At 41.3% G+C, this 21,483-nt stretch overlaps 1 protein-coding gene across 6 annotated transcripts in view; it reads left to right on the top strand.

Annotated features, from left to right (window-relative positions):
* The window catches only part of LOC144534817 (DNA (cytosine-5)-methyltransferase 3A-like), a 45,389-nt gene that overhangs the window by 9,928 nt on the left and 13,978 nt on the right, over positions 1-21,483 (top strand). For 4 of the 6 annotated variants that reach the window (XM_078276861.1, XM_078276862.1, XM_078276860.1 and 1 more), the window contains exons 5-14: positions 6,470-6,516; positions 8,001-8,141; positions 16,802-17,161; positions 18,050-18,208; positions 18,441-18,548; positions 18,973-19,129; positions 19,364-19,510; positions 20,320-20,364; positions 20,691-20,770; positions 20,966-21,078. In XM_078276861.1, coding sequence (XP_078132987.1) covers positions 6,470-6,516; positions 8,001-8,141; positions 16,802-17,161; positions 18,050-18,208; positions 18,441-18,548; positions 18,973-19,129; positions 19,364-19,510; positions 20,320-20,364; positions 20,691-20,770; positions 20,966-21,078 — 1,357 coding nt within the window. The remainder of the gene's footprint in view (positions 1-6,469; positions 6,517-8,000; positions 8,142-16,801; positions 17,162-18,049; positions 18,209-18,440; positions 18,549-18,972; positions 19,130-19,363; positions 19,511-20,319; positions 20,365-20,690; positions 20,771-20,965; positions 21,079-21,483) is intronic. The other 2 variants (XM_078276864.1, XM_078276863.1) reach the window with 1 other exon arrangement.

Below are 21,483 nucleotides of genomic sequence, written 5' to 3'. Positions count from 1 at the left end.
AACCAATTGATATTTTAATGTGTAGCGTGCACCATATGACCAAAATACGATTTATGATGAAGAAACAGGCAGCTGCACTGAAAAAGAGAGAAAAATGCTAAATAAACTACCTTTGAAATAATGCAAACCTCTAATTGTGGAAACATTGTTTCAGCTACTAAAAGTCAGTCACAATGTGTCATTTGAATAGAACAAAATACAAATGAGTTGTCCACAAAGGGGAAAAAATGTCTGGCCAATCCAGCGCACGCGCACACACACACACACACACACACACACACACACAATTTATTTATGTGTAGTGCTGAAACAACCAGCTGATTAATTGATTACCGTTTTCACTATTTTCTTATATTTTATAGACCAAACGATTAATCAGGACAATAAACGGCAGATTAATCGATTATTATTTAATGCCCTAATTATGTGAATTTTGTAACGAAGACAACAGGAATGAAAGCATGACTCGTTTGCTACCCAAAAAGATAATAAAAAAAAAAAAAGACATTACTTGACTTTCGTAAAATAATAATGTTAAATCATTTGACTGTAAATTGAGTTTTGGTCCTAACAGAACTGAGTCTGCCACAGTGCACCAGCAGACAACTGTAGCATATAAAGATAAAATAAATCAGGGGGGCATTGTTTAGAAAGAGTGGTGCCGACAGGTAGTTTTTAGTCCAAGATGGAGATTACCAATATCACTTAGCCGCCCCCCTCACTCTCTGTTTTTTAGTCCCATTTCTCTCTCTCTCTCTCTCTCTCTCTCTCTCTCTCTCTCTCTGAGCCACGTGTCTCTCTTGCTCCTCTCTCGGCCTCAGAGACACCGGCTATGACCTTGATGAGGAGTGCAGTCAATAAAGCCAGGGGCGGAGTCACTCGTCTCCTGGCAACGAGCCTCTGTTGGGCGCTGGCAGGTCTCTGTTGTGGTCGCCTCCCCCGTCGGGGGCCCTGCCAGGTGGATGGCGTTGTGCCCAGAACTCTTTACAAACTGAGTCTGCACTCTGTATTCACCTGGCTGATCTGTGCATCTAGGATCTGTTACCTCCCTTTGAAGCAGAAATCTGGGATAACTCTGTTAGCTTTTGGTGTAAATGACTCAAAACTGGTTTTTCCGAACCAGGTCTGCAACTCTGCTCCCTAATCTGTGTTTGGGTCCAATGCTGCTCAGCTTTAGTATGATGCAGCGGTCAACACAGAGGGCATGACAAAAATCTCAATGTGCATTGAAAGTCTGCTTTATATGATCTGCATAAAGATCATGCTTTTAATAAGATTAGTTTGCTGATAGTTAGCTTAGTTAATAAGTGTTGAGGGGACAGATCACAAACTGGGTTAAAGGGGCACTCCATCACACTAACGCCTGAGGATTTTTCTATTAGAGGGAGCATTGGTCAGCCTGTGAAAACTTCTATAAAGTCTGAGAGGGTCTTATGCAAATATGGTATTGAGTTGGATTATGGAAAGTGTTAAAGTTTTGGAGTTGGTAGTATCTCTCCCTCTGTTTCTTAAATTTTGACCATAGGTTTAACATTAAATCGCTGGTAAGATTCACACCTACTGTATAGTTAATTTGCTCTGGTCCAAATCAGTTGATGAGTTTGTAAACTTGGAGCGTTTTTTCTCTTGGTTCGGTTTCGCTTCACACAGAGAAAAATCCAAGCGTACCAAAATGCATCACTACGTAAAGTGCTTATTGATCAGATGTGTCTGGGGCGGGAGCAAGAAAGTAAATACAGGAATAAGGTCCTCTGTTCAGTTCTAGTACATATTCCTTGTATCTCCATGGTCAAACAGGCTCATTTCATTTAAATACTTTTTCAGACATTGTTCCGTGAGCGGCATTACTACGTCTGCTCGACTTCGCTCTGCTCTGCCGGCGTCTGTCTCCAACTTTAGCCGCAGCTGGTTTGACCACGGAAATGTGAGTGAAGGCAAGCTTGACAGGATCCATTTAGCTCAGACTTGCGGAGTGCATATAGTTGGGGCGGTTCGAGGTAGGATCACATTCTCATCACAAACAAACCGCTCCAGGGTTTGTTTGAAAGCGTAACGAGACCACATCATCAGACCAACCCGAGTGTGATTTGTGATTTAGACTAACTTAAGCTTACCTGACAAGCTGAAAAACTCCCTCTCTCACATATATTCTCACACAAATCACTATCCAAGTGAAATGAATGACTGACAGGCTTCACAGCATCTAAGATGACCACATGTTTAGTGACACTAATTGCAGCAGCAACTTCAATAAACAGCCCTTTCATCACCTAGCTCTGTAACGCAACTAACATCTCTAAACACAGTGACATTCACAAGATAACATCAACTCTTAACATGTCACCCAGTTTGTTAGAATATGCTGTTTTAAAGTGTCAGAACTGTTGTTGACATGCAGGAAGTGTCTTTTAATTTTTAACAGAAGCAGCAAACAGCAGACTGCAGAAAGAGGGAACTAAATTGTCAGCAGTTTCAGCCACAATACCAAAGAACAGACTAGATTAGAGGTCTGCGCGGGGTCCGCAGGTCCCTCAAGATCTGCAGCAGATGCTAGTGACATGTATTCATGCAATGTGTGAACATAGTGCAGGTTGGATAGTTTGTTGCTTGCAAGCTGTGCACACACACCCAAATTTGCTGATTGGCGAAAGTTTGTGAGTACTAATTGATGCCTATGACACATTGAAAAAACATTTTGAAACTAAAGGATTTCTTTCAAACAGGGCATCAAAAAGTAAAAGGCCAACTGTACATATTACAGATTAGTGAGCAGGCTTGGGTACAAAGGATTTTGGAAGCAGGCGACTGTGGAGCAAAAAGCAGCAGGAGTATGTGCAATCTCTAAAACACAGACTTTTAATTCAGATTACATCATCAAAAAGTACTGCCCAGAGTTTAATTGCAAAAAACACCACACACTGCTGGACCTGTATGATGTCTTGATTTACCTTAAATGCACTAAACAGTGACGTTATACATGCCGGGAGATATTAATCCTGTTACTGGACAAGTTTGAATAGAGGGAGCGTTGATATATTCATCACAGGGAAGCAAGTCCTTGGTGGGGGGCAGCGTGGTGGATCGATAGTCCACTAAACAGGGTTTCTGTTATCCATCTGGAGGGCACAGGAAGGATTTGAGCTCCGGCTGGAGTGGAACTGAGCTCTAGCAATACGAGAGCTGGATCCCGCTCAAACTGGCAAGGTATACTCTCTGTGGGCAACATTAGCCAGCTCCCCTCACAAACCCAATGACCTTGGCAGTGTGCACTGCCTCACCGATTTGTTATATAGTCACTTATTCCCGATGAGGACCAGGAGACCAGGAGAGGGGAGAGGGATGGAAAAAAAGAGCAAGGGGGGAGGGAGGAGCAGAAGACTCAGCTACACATGGAACCAACTTGAAGAGGCTGCTAAGAGAGCGGACTATTGTTTGGACAGGTCTGTAGGGTACTTCACTGACAAGCCAGTGTTGGCTGTGCAGACAACATGCCATCAAAAGTTGTCCTTAGCCTCTCAGGGCTCAAGTGTTATGATAGTGTTTGGGCTTCGACTCAGCCGATAATCATGTTTAGTCAGGCTGTGCCATCATGCTAATTTAAGACACAACTGCTTAAATGATGTGTATATACTCTGCTGGTGTCACATTACCAGAGTCTGGGCACTTTTAGAAATGCTCGCTTACACTGAAATTTAACTATTGTAAAAGTAATATCAGAGGTGTTGCTTTGAGCTTCTGTGATGAAGCTGATACTGGGCTCCGCAACGCCGTATGTTATATATACAAGCGAACATGCTCGCCAGGTTCTCATGGTGTTCTCATGGTGTTCTGATACTGTCACGATAAACATCTTTAGAGCATATTGTACTGCTTTTTACACTGCCCCCTTTTGGGTCAAGTTTAAAAAGGCAAGCTTTAATAAGCTACAGGTTGCTTACAATGATTGTTTGCGCATACTACTCACAAAACCAAGGTGGTGTAGTGCAAGTGAATTGTTTTGTCAAGCTGGAGTCAATACATTCTCTGCTTTACTGAGGAATCTAATAATATCTAAATCTAATTCTTCTTGTAACTCTGTTATTTTACAACTGATTGACCCTTGGTTCGGTGTTGTGCGATACCAGTCAGCCTCATGGGAATACTGATATAGCTGTCTTTTTTTAATTTGTGTCTGTTCTTTTGGATCTGTCCTTCTTAATTGTGTTTTTTTGTTTTTCTAAATGGACCCTTAGTCTAATAAAAAAAAAGCTATCTATCTCAGAAATAATGGAGCAATACCAAATTTATAACGTCTTGAACGAATGAGCAGCTGACATGACAGTGAGTGAAGGAGAGGGCGAGCCCTCATGAGAGAGAGAGATAAGGATGTGTTGTCACACAGATGACAAGCAATGTATGGTCACGGAATAGGTTACGGATATTGAAGTTATCATCCCTTAAATCATATATAAGTCCGTAAATTGTGTGCAAGGTTAAAATGGCAGGTTAGTAAATGCGCTGTTAGTTGTTTCCTATAGGTATATACTTCCTATATTTGGGTCGGATTGTATTCTCACCTAAAGTAAACTGAACTCTAGTGCACTTAGAAGCAACCGAGACCCCCGTTTTCAAGCAGACCAGAGTTCGGTTGTTTGGTCCGCACCAAAATCAGAATGAGCTTTCCCACCACTCCAAACAAACCGGACTATCTGACAAAACGCTCTAGGTTTCGGTTAAAACAGACCAAACTGCTCAGGTGTGATAGCAACTTTGGTGTTTCAGTTGGATGGTATTCATGCTCCCTGGCTAACCCCTCACTGCTCTGCTAAACACAGGAAAACATTGCTGTTACAGAATGAATAACATGCCCTTGTTGTTGTGGACCTCCGCATCTTAAATCATGGCCAAGTTAATAGGAAATCCCAACTGGAGCTTTTATTGTGTTCAAGACATTTTTATTAGACTGCGGTTTCAGAGCACCTTTCACCAAATATTTTCTGTGCTATTTTTGATGCTCTTTACCCTGCTGCTGCACCTCTCGCTTCTGGTTTTGCAACTTCCTCTGTATAGCCTATGTGGACATTTTCTTTCCTGTGTAAAATATTAGTCTTTCTATGAAACTGCTGATAGTATTCAAGAGTTCTGAATCCTTACAATACATCAGCGTTGGAAGAAGTATGTAGTCATTTACCTAACTCAAAGTAGAAATACTTAAATTCCAAAATACTCCATTACAAGTAAAAGTACTTACCATTCGAGCGGAATCGATTAGGGACTGCACCGTATATACTACTAGATTATTATTATTTACATGAATGGAACATTTAAACACTGTAACCGGTAGTGGTAAAGCTAATTTGAACTACTTTTGTATGCTGTTGGGTACTTAAACCTATAACATTACATATTTTCTACAGATGTTTTACATCTCTCCAGAACAGCTACTAAATGGACCTTAAGGTGAGATTGTCTTATCGGCAAATTGTGTAAGCTCTACCACCATTTTTATGGAGACATATACCAGCTTCTACATCTCTACACCATCCAGTTGTACTTAACTGCAGCAACAGCAGATAAGATAAAAAGTTATTTATTGCTCTGCAGCAGTTGCAATACAAAGCTGCCTGAGACCTGCAGCCCTTTGCTGCATGTCAATCAACCCCCCCCCCTTCATGTCGATGCTGTCCTATCAAATAAAGGCCTAAAAATGCCACCAAAAAAAAAAATTAAAATTAAAAATATGTCTAAGATAGTAATCATAACAAGGTGCAAATCCAAAATAGTACACTATATACAACGCCAAAATCAGGCTAACAGTATGAATCATAAGAATGTGAACAGGTCTACAGTATGTACAGTGTCAGATCTGAAGTATAGGTAGTGTAAGAGTGCATGGTTAACACAGGATGTTCATAATTATGCCCATGATATTGGACTTAATGTCCCATTATTTCACTAGAGACTCATGTCTTGTCATGTTGAGGCTTTGGAGATTGGCAGGGAGATTATATACGGCCCCAGAGTCACAGTCAAGTGAAGCAGTACATTGTTGCCTTTACGGCTCTGTGTCAGTGGCGTGAGAGGGACCATGCTAATAGCAACCAGCTGTGTGTCTCATGAGGGGGGGATATAAGGTCAGAAGTGTGACATTTGCCAAAGTAAACCTGGCCTGTTGCATCAACCCCACACATGGCACCTGAGTGCACAAGCTCCCAGACGATTTTAAACTCTGAGCATGCATAAGGAGTTTTCCCGAGCCAGTATCTCTCGGCAGTTTTATTAATTTCACTTTAATTTGATCAAACACGTAGTTAATGGGAAGATGTGGAGGGCGAGCCTAACAATTTGGGTTAATAAATGTGTCATGCGGGTTATTGATGAATGCAAGGCCACTTCAGTTTAACGCAGACACAAGGATAACCGATGTGGTCAATTTCCACCCCTCTATGAATGATTTAGGCCATCCATTGTGTCGCTGTCTTCTCTCTAGATGTGGAGCACAAGGAGGAGGACGGGCGTGATGCAGTCAAGACCGAGGTAAGATTTCTGCTCTGTTCAGTCTTTTTTTTCTCTGGCTGGTGTAACCCTCAATGTGTCTTTCACACTTGCCAGGCTGTAGCTTCCTTTTTAGAGGTAAATTACCTTTCCTGTCACACTCTGTGAATCCTCTGCTTGCCAGCATGATAGATGGCCCTGCGGCCAGCTTGAACAGAAACAAAAGTGGTTTTCTTGACGTGAAAAAGGACAGTTCTTGTAGCAGAAATACTAAATACAACTGGATTCTCCACCTGATGTTATCATACTGGCATGTTATAAATACATCAACCTATCCAGCAGTTTTGGTCTTTTGTCTTATTACTTACTCTTGGTTGTGGGCCAGGTTGTATGCTTGATGAGAGGAGGTTTACGTGTCATCTTGCATGACTATAGCTGGGCAGGAATTGTTTGACATTTTGGGAAATACTGTACATTGATTTGTTTTTTTTTTGCCGAGAGTTAGATGAGAAGATTTTAGAGTTAGCTTAGTTTAGCATAAAGACTGGAAACAGGGGAAAACAGCTAGCCTGGCTTTGTCCAAAGATAGTCCGGTACATTTGTTCCCTTTAATGAAACAGTTAGACATTTTGCGAAATACGGTATTTGCTTTCTTGCGAAATACGGTATTTGCTTTCTGGCTGAGAGTTAGATGAGAAAATTGATGCCACTCTCATTTGGTGTCCGTTAAATACGAAGCTGGCTTACCTTAACATAAAGACTGAAAACAGGGGGAAAGAGTTCAGCTGGCTCTGTCTGACAAAGACCAAGTCCCCCTACCAGCACCTCTAAAGCTCACTAATGATATATATATATATATATATATTGCTTGTTTAATCTGTTCAAAAGCCAAAGTGTAAACAACACAATTCTTCTCATATAACTCCCAGCAAGAAATGTAACAAGCGTATTTCTCAAAATATAAAATTATTCCTTTAAACTTACTTCTGTGTATCGCTAAACTTTCTGCCACCTAATCTCCCACAAATATATGACAAAAGATTGCACTGAAAGTAAACTGTATCTGCACCATTGCTAGACTAGAAGCTTTGCATAGTCACCTATCTTTAAGGTCCAGAACAACTGAGTAGTTCTCTTGCATCTGGACTTGTGAAAGAAATGGTACCTAGTGGTGTATTGATTTGAAATATCAAATACACTTGGGAGCTTGTTGTATCAGTTGGTATTGGTGACCTTGAGACTGTTGCCAGGGAGTTGTGCTTCGACACTGTGGCATCACTTCTTGCTGCCTGACCAATCACAAGCTGATGGCACCATACAGCACATCAACATGTGAGTCATCATCTGTTTAGGAATTAGACAACTCCTTCACCTCAATCGCAATTTACTCACTTGTTAAGTCTGTCTCACAGGCTCTAGTGACAAATTGGATGCACAGATTTACTACAAATCTGGATGCTTCCTTATGAGAGAAATAGAAAGAATCAAAAACAGGTAGCTAACTTTTTTTTTAACACCTTAAACAGGGAGGTCGAGGCAGGAGGGGAGTTGGTTGGGAGATCAGCCTTCGTCAGAGGCCCATGCCCAGAATAACCTTCCAGGCTGGTGACCCTTATTACATTAGCAAGCGGACCAGAGAGGAGTGGCTGGCCAAGTGGAAGATGGAGGTGAGTACCCCAGCTCTGTCCCGGCCACAGTAGATTACAGGGTCAGGCGTGTACTAAAGCTGCCAGGGCCAAAGATAGGGCTTGTGGTGCATGAACAGCCAAGTGTATTTGATGGGTCATTTGATATCTCATGAAGGTACCATTTATTTCAGTGGATTTCCAGGGCCTTTGTCTCAGTTAGCTCCTGCATTTCCTGACTTTGTTCTTGTCTATTGTATTAGCAGAGGAAAATGCCTTGATGTGATTCATAGTTCCCGGATGAAAATGTTGCAGTAAATTTAGATTTGCACCATTCTGACTGCTTTTTTCCCCCCCAATTTCATTGAGAATATTTCTTTGATGGAAAATAGCTCCAATTAAACTTTCCACATACTGTAAATGTAGAGCAATGTAGAACGATACAAAGTTAATTCTCAACCTTGGAAACAGTAGTTGACAAAACAATCTCACCACAACTTTTATTAAGTAGCTATGTTTGGGAGGTTTCAGTTGTATCACATGATCATCCTCAAGATTTAGAACAGCTACTATAAATGGACCTTTTGGTGAGGTTTTTCCAAGATCAATAACATGAGAAGTCCTTTAGGTATTCAGAGAAATTGAAATTTGAACATCTACAACTCTGTGACAACTGAGCAAACTTCATCTACTCAGGAAGATCTTGTGATTCGATGGAAAGCTACTGAATTTTGGACATTGTAGATTGCATTGTCAACAAACTGGTATTTTTTACTACATTCAGAATGATCACATAGCACAGTGGTAACTTATCCAAGCTCTGAATTCCTTTCGGACCGTTAATAGAAACTCTTAATGAGCTGCATGAAGGTAAATCTTATAAATATGAAGTTTCCCACATTGCTTATTACTTAAGTCATGTTAAATACAATTCCTGGAAGTAATGTGATGTAGTGCAACTTCATCTGTTACATAATGAGGAGTCTTCGTAGTGTCAACATGGGGTCTTCCATTTCTTCTGCCTCCCCACCCCCTCTCTGCTCTACTCTGGAGAGGGCTCAGAGAGCGGCCATAAAAATGTCTCCAGGGAGAAAATATTGCCAAATTAGCAGGACATGCTGGGGTCCTACAAGTGAAATGTCATAAAATATGAGGCAAGTAGGCAGTTCACGTTTACCAAACAGGAGGATTTTCTTGAACAAGGAGCTCTACAAGGCTGAGATTTAAAATGGATTTGCAAGATGCAAATTCTGAGTATGCCTGTTTTTTCCCCTTTTTTCATCTGGCGTATTGCAAGCTTTGATCTAATTTTTACAATTTGTTTTGGCAGCAAAGCCCTTTCCTGAGGAGTTATAAGATGCATAGCATTTAGTTTTAGTTCTGCTCTTGACACAGAGCTTTGCTGTTGCATGTTTCTGCAGCAGGGAGGACATGGTGGCTGAAAGGGTTACTGCCGTCTTCCACTTTCTCCAGAATCGCTCTTTTTTTCCTTGTGCCTTGTGTTACAGTGGACTTCTCCCATCTCTCCCTCTCCGTTTCCCTCCCCCATTCTTCTCCTGACCCCTCCCCCAGCTATGGAAATGAACTCTGTGCTATGGATATGAGGGTGAAGATGAGGTTTGCAGCAAATTTCCAGCCCTGCTTGCAAGACAGCCTCTTGGCTCTCTGCCAACATTTTGCAAGTCCTCTCTAGCCAACCAGAATTCCTGTCGGCAATCACCTGACCCTGAATTCCCAGACAAAGAAATGTTCATGCTTTCTTTTTTTAAGCGATCTCTTCTACCCTGAGAGTGGGGGTGAAAAAAACTCAAGCCTCACACTGGATTATGAGGGTTGCGCGCTGGTGTGTATGGGTATGTGCACTGCATTGTTTGTTTGATAACATGAAGGAATAGCGTGCATGTCTGATTAGCCTGCTTACAGCGAGGGGAATATGCTGACTTCAGGTATTTCCACGAGAGTTGTCGTGGACCATCTGCTCTGCACGGCTTAAAGGGAAACCGTCTCTTTAAAAAAGGAAGAGTGAGCAGGCTTTAGCCGTGTTTGGGAAAAAGTTGCTTGCGTGAAAAAAGTTTTTCCCGTGGGGTGAATATGCACTGAAACTATTTCCTGTTTCATTGCAGCGCCTAGAAATGTCAGAGTAACATCATTTTCTTTTAGGTCAGATACATTTACCATAAACATGTTGCTGCTTTGTGAGAGCCACCATGATTTCACCTTACATAACATTTAGGTGGGAAAAAGGTGAAGTTGTTGTGTAGGCCGGAAATCTCTTTCCTTCCTTTCATTGTGTACTTTGTTCTGTTTGACTCAGGTCAACAATTTACTATAGGAAGAGTTACTTGATAACTTGAAAGGATTTTAAAGGGCTTTGGAGGAAGCCAATCAGCATCCTCAGGGGGCTTTTTTTTTTAACAACTCCACTTGTGGATTCATGGGGAATTCTGTTTATGTATTCATGGCTGACTCTGTAATATTCCTAATTATCTCTTAAAAGGACGCAATACAATGAGAACCAGATGGCCTATTTGGGTGTGACCCCCCCAAGGCCACTCATGAAATACACAGCCTTTGTAGGGATCTGTGCTAAAATCAGGCTAATGAATGCAGTGGCCACATCGCTGCACAACAGAACCTGCCACTTGTGCATTTTCAGACAGTATTTCCACTGTAAATGCAGCCTTTTTTCAAGGTTTTAGGATCAGCTTTTGCAGCGTTCTTGGTCTGATGCATCTTTAACTACACCTGTCGTGAATTAAGGAAGTTTGTATTATTTGTTCGCAGTCCTGACAAGCAGATTAGCTTAGGTCTTTGCACTGAAGACATATGTCACTGTATAATCCATCAAACAATTACACAAAACAGTCCCCGCTGTGTCTCTCCTGCCTGTTGTGCATGAGAGACTACTGCATTCAAAGGTCAACCTCTTTTGTGTTGCTTCAAAGGCTGGCTGTCACGTTGTGTGAGGAAGTAATGTTCAGTGACAGTTTATTTCATCTAACGTTTACCTTTAATCAGAGTTTGCAGATTTCTTGTTTGTTTTGATTCCATGGCACCTGAATTGCTACTTTAACATCTTTTTTTCCCCCTCTAATGTCTAATTTGTTTGATGCTTGTTGTCTTCATCTCTGTATTACATGTGAGTTTTCAGTTCTTAAGCAAAATGGTGTTTCATCTAAACAACTGCACTTTTGACTCTTTGAGACTAAGACATGTTCCTCGTAATGTTAACAGCCTTATACTAGGGAGTTGTTGTCTTATAAATAACTGAAACTGTGCTGTAAACGTGACCTTTTTGTTAACAAGTATAGCCCAGAATGGACACTAAAGTATCATCTGCACACCCGAGAGACCAATATTTCTTCTCTTTTTTCTGCCTCTAAGTGCACTCTGTCACCCTTTGAGCCCCCAGGGCAGTGTGCGAACTATGGGGGAGCTCGGCTCCCCTTAAAAAGACATGGGCTTCCCTGATAACGTGATTTGTGAAATTTTGTTTTTGTTTTTTTTGTCTCTAAAAATACTGACAATGTGTCATTCTAACGTGCAATTTCAGTTTTGTGTAATGTGATCATCGTGGATTATTATGTGTAAAATTGCAAAAATATTCATTCATGCGATTTAAACTTAATTCACTTCAATAAAGATAACTATACATGCTATTCTTGTCATGAGCATCAAGGCGTGGTGGCGCTGTGGTGCAAATTCAACTCATGTTTAATACATGTTAACTCAAAGATTCGTAGAAAAAATATAAACGACTGAGGCCATTAATTGGCACGCAAAGTCCTTGAAATCCATTCCGCAGTTAGCATCATATAGCTATGGCAAAAACAAAACAAGGCAGTTTAATTAATTTTGGTTTTACTAAGAAATTGTGTAGCGATGACATTAATAGCACGACCGATTCACCTGCTGCAAGCCCTGTTAGCACACATCCCGCCGGGGTGACAACGCAAGAAGAAGCTGAAGAAATACTGTCTTCTCTGGCTGAAGACGGTGGTGGTAACAGCTCGTCAGAGGCCAGCAGTGTTGGGAAGGATACTTTCAAAACGTATTCCGTTACAGAATACAGAATGCATGCCGTTACTCAATCTGAGTAACGTATTCTGAATACTTGGATTACTTCCACATTGAATTGTATTTTATATGTGTAGGAATGCGGCCATCACATACAGCTTACTAAACAGGCCTATTCTGGTCTGTTCTTCTGTTCCAACTGGCTGAATGTGTACCTAAACAAGCAGATAGATTGTTGTATTTGTAGTCCCGAACTGCACACTACAAAAATCTAACCGCAGTCTAAGCTACCACGAGCTAATTCTAGCTAACGTTAGCTAACATGTCAAACGGGGCTAGTCTTTCAACGGCTCTGGGGATAGTAAATCAGCACGTGGGAGAATGTAAAGTCGCACGTCAACTACAAAATAGCAAGGTGACCAGTAAAACTACAGCAGACGACTACCCTTGGCTAATAATAATAAAAAAAAAAAAAACTTACTTTAAGATGCTTCTTCAGGTTGGAGGTGGAAGAATTTGGACGCTGAAAGGAAGTTGGTTGCTGGCAAGCAGAGGTTGCACTGCACAGTTATATTTCGTTCTCCCTTCTCTTTATTCAATGTGAAATGCTGTTTGAATTTCCAAGATAGAAACGCATTCCTGCCCTGGCTCTGTTGTGCTGGTTCCGGCTCCATCTCTGCCTCTACCAGTGATCACGCAAATAGCTCACTTTTTCGTTTTCATATTGGGGCTTCTGGGAAATGCATGGAGTTGCGAGAGTGAATAAACTCGTGAAACAGAGAAGTATCGTCATGTAATCCATTGATTTCAACAATGTAACTGTATTCTAAATACCAACTATTTAAACTGTAACGGAATACAGTTACTCATAATTTGTATTCTGAATACGTAACGCCGGTAAATGTATTCCGTTACTCCCCAACACTGGAGGCCAGTCACAATCCTAACCCCTCTCACTCCTCTCTCCCGTTAAACTGGAACAGCCAGCAGTGGAGAGACTGGAAGAGCCAATATACATGGCTGTTTGTTAAGGATAGAATAAGTAACTTTAACCGTTGTTCATGTGAAATCGCAAAGACAGCCTGATGCTTTGTTTGTAGACTATTTGTGGGTGGCTGTTTGCGGTTTGACCTATCAATTCCTGTCGATAAAGTATAATAGGGTAAATCCTGTATAGTGCATACACTTGTAACTGTTATGTATCTTTATAAGTCATTGTAAGTCTCAACCGCACGCCCCCCGGTGAAAAAAAAAAAAAAAAAAAAGTGGGCTCTCCCAAAGGCCACATTATAGTTCGAACACTGCCCCAGGGTATCATGCTGTAGAGACCTCTAACCCCCAATTTCTACCGGTTGCGGAACGGCTGCGGAACGGCTCCGGTACGGCGGCGGAGTCAATAGGTTTCCATTAAAGTCAACGTGTGTATTTCCACTGACTGCAGAACGGCTGCGTTCCGACTCTGTCCCAGCTCCGGCGGTCCGCAGCCCTCCGGAGCAGATACGCAGAGCTTCTATTTTGGCAAAAATTTAGCACAGGGCAGATTGTGCGGGACAGGAGGTCAAGCACAGAAACAAAATAAAACATCCGGTTCATTTTCCAAATAAAATACACTGTGCTCACAGAGTTGTTTCCCCTCTACTCCTCTGGATGGAAACAAACTGTTGTTGGTTTTGTAGTTCTATTCTACGTGAATTCGCGAGATCTCATGGGTCCTCGTGACTTCAGCTGTCAGTCATGGCCGCAGCCGTTCCGCAACAAATCCGGACCTGGTGGGTATTGACGGACGGCGGAGCACGGAGCCATTCCGCAGCCGTTCCGCAACCGGTGGAAATTAGGAGTAAGTCAGATTATCCCTTAGTGTGCACCCAACATGTCTACACCCTGCCAAAGTCCTGTAGAGCTTCTGCTTTCACTCTATCCATAACAAAATCCACGATTACGTCAGTACAACTTAGGTTTGGTTTTCCATTGTGTTCATATAGTTTTTCCAAAGGGAAAAAGTGTAGATGTTTTCACTGTGAGGTTGTTTAAACACATTTGCTCTGCTGTGTTTATACATCTATAGTATGTCTGCTGTCATATTTGGTATTTGTCTTCAGCGTGCCGTGACAGCGGATATAAGTGGTGGTATTTCTGTGCTGTCAGTGACAGGCAGGCGTGCGTAAATGATAAAGACTGCATTGTGTCTCTGCTACCTCCTTTCCTATTTTCCCCTTTAGACTCTGAGGGCCTGTCTTGCTGGTGGAGCTGCACACACTGTGAGGCCCCCAAAAGGGGGGCATTTACAACTGGGAAGAAGTCCAGAGACAAATATCTGGTTCTTATAGCCAGTGTAATTTCATTCCTCCCCCCAACTGGCATTTCAGCGTAATTTTCTCATTGGCTCTAAGGAGAAGGAACCCTGGAGACAGCCTGACCCTAAACACACCTAAATAAGCTCAGTAACAGTAGCTCAGCCACTTTATTGCCATTTACAGATCTCCCGGTATACCTCCGATTACTGGTCACCAGAGATGAAGTAGCTTACTCTGGAGTAAATCCATAAAATCACACTTTGCAGTTATTCTCTGTCAGCCCAGCAACAGCTCTCCTCACTTGCCGACATGATTACAGATTGTTTCTCCCCATACACATAGCACATTTAGCAGTTTAATTGACATTTGTTAGTTTTTGCAGTTTACCATTTGGAACCACACATCCAAGCAGGCTGTCGAACACTAACTCCAATGTGCTTGCGCTGGAGCCAAGAAGCCTAACACATATGGCCAAGGGCTTTGAACCATCCATCCAGCACTACAGTACAGATATTTATAAACCACAGCAGAGCCTCTTGATTGAAGAGCACATGTTTCTACTCTTCTGCGCCGAAACCCCTCCCCATGCAGTCTAAGCACCACCTACCCTTAAAGGCGCTATTGTTTACGAGTCACACTGGGAGAGAGGACGGAGGATTGTGCTATACTAATATATGTTCTCTCCTCTCTTGCCTTTTTGCTCTTCTTCCCACACCCAGTCCACCTCTGGACATTTACAGTGTGTGTGAGACATGAGAATTTGGGAAAGACTTGGGGAAAGTAAGCACAGCTGTGCAGCACTGCTCTCACGTGGAGCCTATAGTATGACTAACACGTGTTTACATATGGCACTGCAGATATATATTCTGTACTGTAAGTGTGTGCTTTGTGTGTGTGGGTATTTTTTTTTTTTTTTTAAAGAGTGAGAGGAGGAGAAGAAAGTTAACATGTGTGTGCATGTGAGTCCTACCGTGTGTGTGTTTGAGAGAGCGACATCAGTATGAGTGCAGCTGTTTTTACGGATTTACTGTGAGAGGCTTAAATCCTGGCTGTGTCTCGTCCTCTCTGATCGACCTAGCGGTTCAGTGTCAGGTACCACAAACCCAGTGAACTTTCCGCTGCAGCTCTGGACACTATAGACTTACTGTATACGGTGCCGTTGATGAATGGGCCTTACAATCGGACATTAAGAGTTTTGTTTGGTTTTTCTAAGGTTAGGATTTGGGTTTGTTATGTCTGCCTTTTGTTATGGCCTTATTTGTTCTATTCTTTTTAATCTTTCACTTTCAAGTTATCACTTTCAAGGGTCTTTTAGGCAACCTAGTGGGAGCGGATTTCCCTCCAAACTGCCCTATTTGTAGATGTGTAAGCCAGAGTTTAAAATTGTTCCTTCGTTTAAATCATTTCTTTTTGATTTTACTCTACACTACATTTTGTTCAACACTCTTGTACAGCTAGTCAGTCCCTCCAGAAAAACGCGATTATGCGATCGCATAATTCAATGCATAATCAGCCAAAGTCTGCATATTTATGTGGGGGCCGCAATTTTTCAAATATGCCGCACTTTCGCCGCATAAATTGCTGATTTCCGCGCAAAATATGCGGGGCTTGCATGATTTCATAATCCTCGCATTTTCGTTGCAAAAAAGTCACATAGCCTATATCTTAGCAGAAAGTTGAAAAATGTTGCGTTTACTTCACACAAGAGCAGCCATTTCCCCCCGTTGCCATGGGAACGTTATGAAGTGACGTAATTACGCGACGTGAACATCATCGAAAAGCTGCAAAACCCGCGATGAAGCCATGATGAAACCGCAGTTTTTGCAAGTTTCCGCAATTTCATCGCATAAAATTGCATAAACATCCTGCATATTCCATTGCATTTTTTAAGAAAACGTGCCGCATAATCAAGGATTTTTGCCCGCAACAATCACAAAAAAAACATTTTTCTGGAAGGACTGGCTAGTTGTATTAACAATTGCATTTGTTAGATTGGAAGAGTATTTTTTATTGCATGTTAAAGAAGCTCACTCAGTTGACAAGTTTTATTCAGTTTTAAATCTAGATTGAAAACCCACCTCTACTCATTATACTATAGCCAACCATAACACACCATCCATTCTGCTTCCTTCACAAATAAACCTTTTCACTTATTGTCTTATGTTGCTGGTTTTGTATAGTTTATTATGACTGCTTTAATGCTGTTCCATTGTTTTGTTGCTGACTGTTATGTCTGTGTTGCTTTAATTGTAAAGTGCACTGAGACCATGTCTAATGGTGATTTTACACTTTAAATAATTTTGATTGATTGACATACTCAGCCTTACTCACTGGACACATCATCTAAGAAAGACCTGTCCCCATCACTACTGTCCCTGGGCTGTGTTTCAGGCAGAGAAAAAGTCCAAACTGATGTCAGCGATGAATGCGATGAAAGATCATGAGGAGAATGAAACAGAGACCCAGAAAGAAGAAGTCTCAATAATTAAGCACCCATCGCCTTCAAAGCAGCAGCAGCAGCAGCAGCAGCAGCAGCCTCAGTCGCACACTCAATCACAGCCTCAGTATCAACAGCAATCACAGCGGTCGCTGCCACAACAACATCAGCAGCCACCTCAGCAGCAGCAGCAGCAGCAGCAGCAGCCTACTGACCCCGCTTCCCCCACTGTGGCCACGACCCCTGAGCCCATCGCCATCGGAGGTGGAGACAAGACGTCCCCCAAGCCTGCAGACACTGAGCCGGAGTATGAGGTAAGATAATACTGATTCACACTGATTAATGTCCAGCTGTAGACTAACAGGATTTTACAACAGAGATCTCTATTGGAGAAAGGATTTAGTTTAAGGCCAGGGTTAATCTGTGTCGAGTAAAGCAGCCATTCGTGTTTTGGGAATTTATTCACTTCAGGTGTTTTACAGCTGTGATAGCCTCGTGGAGATCTGAAATTTACAAAGATGTCAATGTCACACCAAATATGTCATGTTGACTTAACGCAATGTGTATAAAATGATATAGGAGATTTACAGCATTAAAAAAACATTGTGTGTGTGTTTTATGGTAGGTTCAGATATTTCAGTCAATGGAAGCATTATATGGTTTCGACCATATTCAAAATATATGCAGTACATAATTCTATTTTTTCTGAATAAATATTAAAGAGGGGCGTGACTTTCCCAGACTTGTACAGGCTTTATATAACAGTTTGTGAAACTATTCTCTGATATGTACTGTTACTCCCTAAACCAGTAAACATATTTGATGTGGGAAATCTGTGAACTTGCCTTTTAACAGGGAAATTAATCTGTTTGGCGGCACCTGATCCACATTCTTCATATACATTCTATCTACAATTTTGTCAACCTAATAGTCCATACTATAATTTTACCATATTGGTCTATTCTGTACACAAGCTATCTTTTGCATGTCTGTCTGTCCTGGGAGAGGGATCTCTCCTCCATTGCTCTTCCTGAGGTGTCTGCCATCGTTTTATTCCAGTTAGAAAAGGTTTTTTGGGGAGTTAAATCTTATTCGAATAGAGGGTCTAAGGATTGAGGCTTCACCGACTGTAAAAAGGTTTCACAATTATGCCTAGAAGTTAATACAGAGCGGATGATTTGTTTATTTTATTTTGGCTACAGGACGGTCGTGGTTTTGGCATTGGCGAGCTGGTTTGGGGGAAGCTTCGAGGGTTTTCGTGGTGGCCAGGCCGCATTGTATCCTGGTGGATGACGGGACGGAGCAGAGCAGCTGAGGGAACCAGATGGGTTATGTGGTTTGGAGATGGAAAATTCTCAGTGGTGAGTGTTTAGAGCCATTTCTGTCAGGTGATTTTTTTTCTTTTCAGCAGAAACAGCTTTCAGTTTTTAGTGACAACCACACACTTTAATGAGATTTCTTTTTTGTTTTATTTGCTCAACTAATTGCTTCTTGTCAGTATAAACAGAAACGTAATTAATGTCAAGCACTTTTTACCTCAACAAACCAATTCTTCCAACCAGTGAAGTAAACAGTTACATCATTTTCTTACAGGTCTGTGTAGAAAAACTCATGCCTTTAAGTTCCTTCAATAATGCCTTTCACCAACCAACTTACAACAAGCAGCCCATGTACAAGAAAGCCATCTATGAGGTGCTACAGGTGAGTATAGGAGCAGTGGGTTTCAAAATATTTTAGTTTAAATAATCTTTAACAGCCTGATTCACTCATAAAAAATCTGCCTTTCAAACTGAGCATGTTGCCTCAAAAAATATATAACTACAGTGTTTGTATAGCTATAATGTAGTTTATTTTTTAAACTTACAAAGGCCACAAAAGTTTTCACTGATTTAAATGAATAGTTTTATATTTGGGGAAATGTGCTTATTCACTTTCTTGCCGAGGGTTAGATGAGAAGATTGATACTGCTCTCCTATCTACCCTAGAAATAAAGCTAGAGGCAACAGACGTTTAGCTTAGGGAAAAGAAAAAGCAGGTTGCTGAAGTCTTTTGTTGAGACATTGCCACACTCAATCATTCAGTAGATGATCATTTCAGTCATAAATGTTTTTTTATGTGTCCGTAGGCGGCTAGCAGCCGGGCAGGCAAAGCCTTCATGGCCTGCCCCGACAGTGATGAGACAGAAACCTCCAAATCAGTGGAAATGCTGAACAAGCAGATGATTGACTGGGCTATGACAGGATTTCAGCCCACTGGACCCAAGGGTTTAGAGCCACCAGAAGGTAAGAGGAAGTCAATATTATCAAGCTTAAATGGTTGGACTTTTTATCAAGTTTGTTGCCAGCAACTGGGAGTCTTTTTACATTTCCTAGAAACTTCCAATGTGTATCGGCCCCTTTATCTCACAGATAAAAGCTGTTAATGGACCCCTTCAACTACAAATTTCTTAAACTAAGCGTGATAACATAATTCATGTCGCCTGTAATATTAATAGTCTGACATGTTGTGCACCCCAGAGGAGCGTAACCCATACAAAGAGGTTTACCCTGAGATGTGGGTGGAGCCTGAAGCAGCAGCCTATACGCCTCCTCCAGCCAAAAAGCCTCGCAAAAGCACAGCAGAGAAACCCAAGGTCAAGGACATCATTGATGAGAGGACACGAGGTAAGGTGCCTCATTTATTAGGTTAAATAGGAGTCATGAACTCTCAATGTACTCAGCAGAGTTGTACATCAGAGTAAGTGGTCGGGGAAGTGGACAAGAGCTCCATTAGAGTGGCAAATACTACGAATAGATGTTTGTTTGAGTTGATTCCCAAACCACCTTTATTGATATTACTGTAGGATGTCTTGGCAATGAGCAGCTGATTCAGTAATATAACAGACGCCAGTATCTGTGTGGCCTAATGTTAAAAAGCTATTGTGAAAATCTGCTGATTCATTTATAAGTACAATAGTTTTACATTGTTCTTTTTTTTGTTTTATTTCCCTGTGTTTGACCATTCATGGTTTTGCATTCAATGTGCACCTGTTGCACCTTGTAATTCTGATGCTATGCTTAATGCTTTGAAGCACTCTCTGTATAATTTAGTGCTGCATAACAATATGGAAATCACCTGTAATATATATTAACCAAGTATCTACTCGTGCTCAGATTCTTGGTTCTGAGTCAGATCCATTAGCATCCGGTTATTTATCCAACTTTAACCCTAAACTTGATGATTTAATGAGTTGAGAAAAAACTACTCCAGAAGCATTTAATGTAGTCTACCTTTTACTTGTACTGCTAGGGGTAATAATGTTCCATCTTTCCTACTTGAAAGACAAGTAGACATGATGGATTTAATGCTAAACTGGACCCAATTGTTTCTCTCCTTTTGTAACATTTTCTCTTAAGGTAATAGTTCCTGCTAGAATTTGGTCTCATCAAGAGTCGTATTCTCATCAGTGTTGTATCATGTGTTGTATTTTCAGAGCGGCTTGTTAATGAAGTAAGACAAAAGTGCCGCAGCATAGAGGGTAAGTGATGTGTCCTCTGTGCTCTCTAGCTTGTAGCAGCTTGTTGCCCTTGTTGTTGACAAGCAAAGCAGCATACATGTATGCGTCAGTGTTAATAAAACTATGAAAGAGTCAAGATGTAGATCTGTGATTTTTGCTGCTACACTGGCTCTCTTGTGAGATCTCTCCAAACATACTAGCTACACTCATTAGATCGTCACCTCCATTACAGCTGTTAAAATAATTTAATTGAAAAGTGAATTTCTGAGCAGCGCAGCAGCAGTGTGATTACACTTCTCTCTGACCTCCCCCTTTTAAATACTGACATACTGCACTTCTTTCCACAGACATCTGTATCTCCTGTGGAAGTCTGAATGTTAGCATTGAGCACCCGCTGTTTGCTGGAGGAATGTGCCAGAGCTGTAAGGTAAGCTGTGATAGAGGTCATTAAAAAGTCTCAACTCCAACTACTGCGTCGTGGAAAAAAAAAAAAAAAATCACAGCTCCTTTCAAGCTAATAATAAACAGAACATATTTCAAGCAGCACCTGATATCACCCCATTAAAATCTTGGTTTTTAAATATCTCAAACTGCTCAGTTTTATTTTGTCTCCTTTTCACAGAACTGCTTCCTAGAATGTGCGTATCAATATGACGACGATGGTTACCAGTCATACTGCACTATCTGCTGCGGAGGAAGAGAGGTGCTCATGTGCGGAAACAACAACTGCTGTCGGTAAGATTTCTACTGTGTAATGGAGGTGGCAGGGGGTAGTTTGAACTACAAAATCCACAATGCCTTCATCAACAGTGTAAAGGTAAATCCTTTGCACAAAGTATATATATTCTGTCATATCCACACAAAGTGAAAAAAAATTGTTATTACTTTTGTAAAGCTGTGTGGCACTCCTGCAGCAAATGCAAATAATCCACATGTGATACTATTGAACCTAGATGTTACACAATTTCTTATTTGTAAATATTTCCTGAAATGTGCTTAATCCTGAAGACACATTGTTCAAATAAATCTCCATAAGATATAAATGCACTATCTTTACACAAATGAGTAGTTTGTATGCCACTGCCTCAAAAGTACAGTTGTTCTTCCAATACAAATAGCAGAATTGTGCCGTCATTGCAC

This window comes from Sander vitreus, chromosome 20 (assembly GCF_031162955.1).
Source record: "Sander vitreus isolate 19-12246 chromosome 20, sanVit1, whole genome shotgun sequence".
Classification (NCBI taxonomy): Eukaryota; Metazoa; Chordata; class Actinopteri; order Perciformes; family Percidae; genus Sander; species Sander vitreus.
This window is presented reverse-complemented; position numbering and strand designations above follow the sequence as displayed.